The sequence below is a fragment of the Fonticula alba genome (genome assembly GCF_000388065.1).
Source record: "Fonticula alba strain ATCC 38817 unplaced genomic scaffold supercont2.2, whole genome shotgun sequence".
NCBI lineage: Eukaryota > Rotosphaerida > Fonticulaceae > Fonticula > Fonticula alba.
Window position 1 is genome coordinate 798,512 of NW_009242972.1, and position 3,908 is coordinate 802,419.

Consider the following 3,908-nt stretch of genomic DNA (forward strand, 5'->3'; position numbering starts at 1 on the left):
CGTCGGCTTTGGCCTGAGCCGTTCGTGCCCCCTCCCTATGTTGCCGCCCCTGCCCTCCCGCCGCCTGCTCGCATGCATTCCACAACCCATCCCCGCGCCATCGACTCACCCCCTCCCTCCCTCGTCCCCCTCGGCCCAGTCTGGCAGCCCGAGGCAGGTGCAGTGCGGAGCCGGACCCACTTGCAAAACCAGTGGTTCTTCATACATGGCTTTCAAGGAGGGATGTTCCCCCTACCCCATAACCGGTTTTTCAGTTTCCCCCGGTCGCGAGCGCGCGTGTGATGCGCCCGCCCGCCCGCCACCAACCACTCCCTGACTTGCTGCTTCCTGCTGGTGCGCCGACTTCCATCCTGCCTTTGGTTTCGCGCCTCTCTCTTTCTCTCGACCGCGCACGCAGTCCCTCTCTCTCTCTCTCGGCGAGTCGCTAAATCCCCTGCTGCGGGCCACCTGTCACGTATGCGCCCACCCGCCCCCACCCACACGAACGCGCACACACACACACAACCTGGGGAGGATCGCAGCTTGCATTATATCGCGCGCCCTCCTCTGGCTGCCTGTGTGGCAAGGTCTCCCCGCCCGGTGGAGCCCAATCAGGGACAGAGTGGTGGGTGTTTTCGTTGCCGCCCTGCCGCCGGCTCTGGCAGCAGGGTATGACTCGGTCGAGCCGCGCTGCGGAGTTCCAAGCCCTCATGGCCTGGCTGTTTGTCCGTGTCCCACCAGCGAGCGGTCTCTCTCTCCTGGCCTCATCCCTGAGGCAAGGGGAGCTTGCCGAGGCCATCCGCCCCCTCATCCCCCCCCCCCCCCCCCCCCCCTCCTCCTCCCACCTCCTTTCTCTTCTGAGGATCAGGCCAGGTCGACAAAGCGCATCGCACACTTGCCCATCTTCTGCATACGTGCTGTAGATGCATACCGACACACACACACACACACATGCACACATGCACACATACATGTCCCTTAACGTGCGCTGGCACGCTCGGTCGGCTCCCTCGGCGCACTCTACCCTTTGGGCCCTGCACCGGCGTGAGAGCAAGCGGCGGCCTGGAGCCCCCTCAGCGTGTCCTCGCTTGACCTCCACCTGCCGGGAATGAGCTCTTCGCCCTGCCCCGGCGGCACCGCAGGTCTGCCCAAGGAGCCGCTGCTGTGTGAGGCCCTCTCCATCTCTTGCTCCCTCCGGTGGCTTGCCGGTGTCCCTTGATGGGTGAGTGTGGCCGGCTGGAGACATCCTCCGGGCCGAATGAGGTGGATCTGTACGTGTGCGTGTAGGCGTGTAGGCGTGTAGGCGTGCGCGTGTGCGAGCAAATGCGTGTGTTCTCGCACCCGCGGGCGGGCGACCGCCTTCAAGGGGTCGATTCTCTCTCTCTCCCCCCAATGTGTGTGTGCCCTCTCCAGGTTGCCCGTTCCACAGGGTGCGACACCACTGTCGACCCTCTGTCCTCGCGGAAGAGGAGGACGAGGATGAGGCCACGGGCGATGTGCATGTGGGGGTGGCCTTTCGCAGACATTGCGTTTCCTCCCCTGGAAACGCCAGCTTGTTTTGCCTGCCTCGAAGCTCCCAGATGAGTGATCTGCCAGCTGGGCGACTTGCCACACAGCTGCGCCTCCTCACTGGGGGCGAGAGGCGCCTGGTGGCGACCGTCCATCCGCTGGCATGCCCCACGCCCCGCATCGGGATCTCCTTTCGACCAGGCAGCTATCTCTGGCAAGCAATGTGCGCGTGTGTGCGTGTGTATGTGTGTACTTAGTGAGTGTCCTTTTGCAGGGGGTAGCGAATGCGCGCCTGCCCACCCATGTGTGTCTGTGTCTGTGTGCCAATTTGTCTGTGCTTGTCTGAGTGTGCCTGTCTGTTCCATGGGTGGTGTATGGTCGGGCTCCGCTCTCTCAGTGTTTTGTGTGTCTGGCTGCCTTCGAGATTGTCTGCTCTTCCATGCTTGAGGATCGGCCGGCGACCGAAAATCAGACGGGAGGAACTGTCCAGCTCGCGGGTGCCCTCAGCCTCTCCTCCAATTGCGCTGTGCTACTCCCACTGCTTTGCCTCCCCATCCAGGATGTCAGTGACCGGTCATTTCGCCACCTGTGCTCCCAAGCTGTGTGTGTGTATGTGTATGTGTGTGTTCATATTTGATGTTGTCCAAGAGCGAAGTCCATTGCGAGAGGGGGCCACTCTTGCGTCCCCGCCCGGGATGATGGTGTCGAGATCGAAAAATCGCATGAGACTGCTCTCTGCCTTTGTGCGCGTGTGCATGAGCGGCACACCGCAGGCAAGGAGCCATGGAGACCAGGGCCTGCCCAGTGAATGGGCTGTAAGTTTGGAGCACAGAGCGTCTCGGCTGTCGCGCGTGCGCAACAGTGTGGCCGTTATGTCCTTCTGGATGGGAGTGCCGCAGGCGGGAGTGGCTCCGCTTGTGTAGTTCTGATTGGCCGTTTGGCGGTGACCTAAAGGGAGATTGCGGTCTCGCCGGGATGCACAGGGCACGCGCCTGAGTGAGACATCCGCCCATGCGATTGGCTGGAAGGCTGGAAGGCGCCCCGGGGCTGTTTGACAACCGCCCGCCTGATCGACTGGTGCCGCTTATGCCGGCCCCTTCTCGCGTGTGAGTGTCTGAAAGGGTGACCCTGGTGCTGGTGGCATTGCATGCCGGGTCCTTGTGTGTGGAATGGCTAATGGCTCGGGCTTGGTGCCTCCGTGCGACAGGAGGGCTAGTGCCTCTTCCCCTCCGGTGCCTCGAGTTCAAATGCAACGCCCCGAGCGGCCGTGGTCCCCATGTGTGTGGTCGTCGGTGCTGCCTCCCCCTGGACGGGAGGTAAAGGTTCTCCTTGTAGCGATGCCGCTTCCGCTGATGGCTGTGCCCGGTTGCCCGGCGGACACCCTCCCTCGCTCTTCCCCTCTTCTCCATCACCATCACCACCATCATCCCTCTTCTCCTCCTCCTCCTCCTCCCTCTGTGTCCCGAATGGGCTCCCCGTCACCCTAGTAATGTCCGCACCCCGGGAAGCGGGCGCCCACCTGCGAAGGTGGGAGAGAGTGGCCGGAGAGCGGGCCGAGGCTCGAAGGTGGCAAAGGTGGCCCGTAGGATTGTCAGAAGAGCCGGCCGGGAAGAGATGCAAGCAGTACACGATCCCCTCGGCAGGGGGGGGAGGGCAGGGCGGGACTTCGCCAACTCCGCTCGCTTCCCCTGGTCCACACCTTGTGTCCATTGCTCGGGCATGCGTCTTTGGACTTGGCACATCTCCCCCCAATGTTTCGTAGGTCCGACCTGCCGGCCGGCAGGCTGCTGCCCTCGCTCCTCCCTTTGCGCGTCTACGTTTGGCACATCTCTCTCTCTCTCTTGCTCTCCCCTCCCGTTCCTCCCCTCGCCCCTCCGCCTAGGCGCACTGTCGCCTGGAGGGGGCGAGGACTCGCGGATCGGCTAGGATGGGCGGAGACGAGGTTTGCCGGGAAAAAAAAAACAAAAACAAAACCCGAAGACCCAAAAGGCCGGAGTAGAGCGCATGCAGCCCCCGGTCCGGACCGGAGAGTCCCCGTGGCTTGGGCGAAGGGTGCCAGTACCGAGCGCGCGTCCGAGCCGGGAGGCAAGGCATCTCCTGCTGGCACTCTAGCTAGTTGGCATCGTGGCCCAGGGGATGTGGCCCGGTCGATGAGGCAGGTTCCCCTCCCCCCCCCCCCCCCCCCCCATCCAACTGACGGTGTCACACCCCTGTCCTGCTTGCCCCCTCTCCCCTCCCTCTCTCTCTCCGTCTCTGCCTCTCGCTCTATCTGCTCGTCCTTCCCCTTTGAGGTTCCCCACCCCTTCCTCCTCCCCCTCTCTCTCTCCCCACTCTTAGCCTTCTTCCCAGGCGTGCCGGACAGCCGCTGTGTAGATGTTTCCCCCTGTCTGGCCCGGCTTCATAGTTTCCTCCACTGGAGC

General features: G+C 63.5%; 1 protein-coding gene across 1 annotated transcript; it reads right to left on the bottom strand.

Annotated features, from left to right (window-relative positions):
- Window positions 1-916: 916 nt before the first annotated feature.
- H696_01198 (hypothetical protein) lies at window positions 917-3,671 on the bottom strand. Its single transcript, XM_009495083.1, has one exon. The coding sequence runs from the start codon at window positions 2,913-2,915 to the stop codon at window positions 2,052-2,054; it is 864 nt and encodes a 287-aa protein (XP_009493358.1). The 5' UTR covers window positions 2,916-3,671; the 3' UTR covers window positions 917-2,051.
- Between the last annotated feature and the right edge of the window lie 237 nt (window positions 3,672-3,908).

What these genes read in the sequence shown, in the direction of transcription:
- H696_01198 (XM_009495083.1), bottom strand. Translation starts at nt 2,915, where the DNA reads ATGATGGTGGTGATGGTGATGGAGAAGAGGGGAAGAGCGAGGGAGGGT.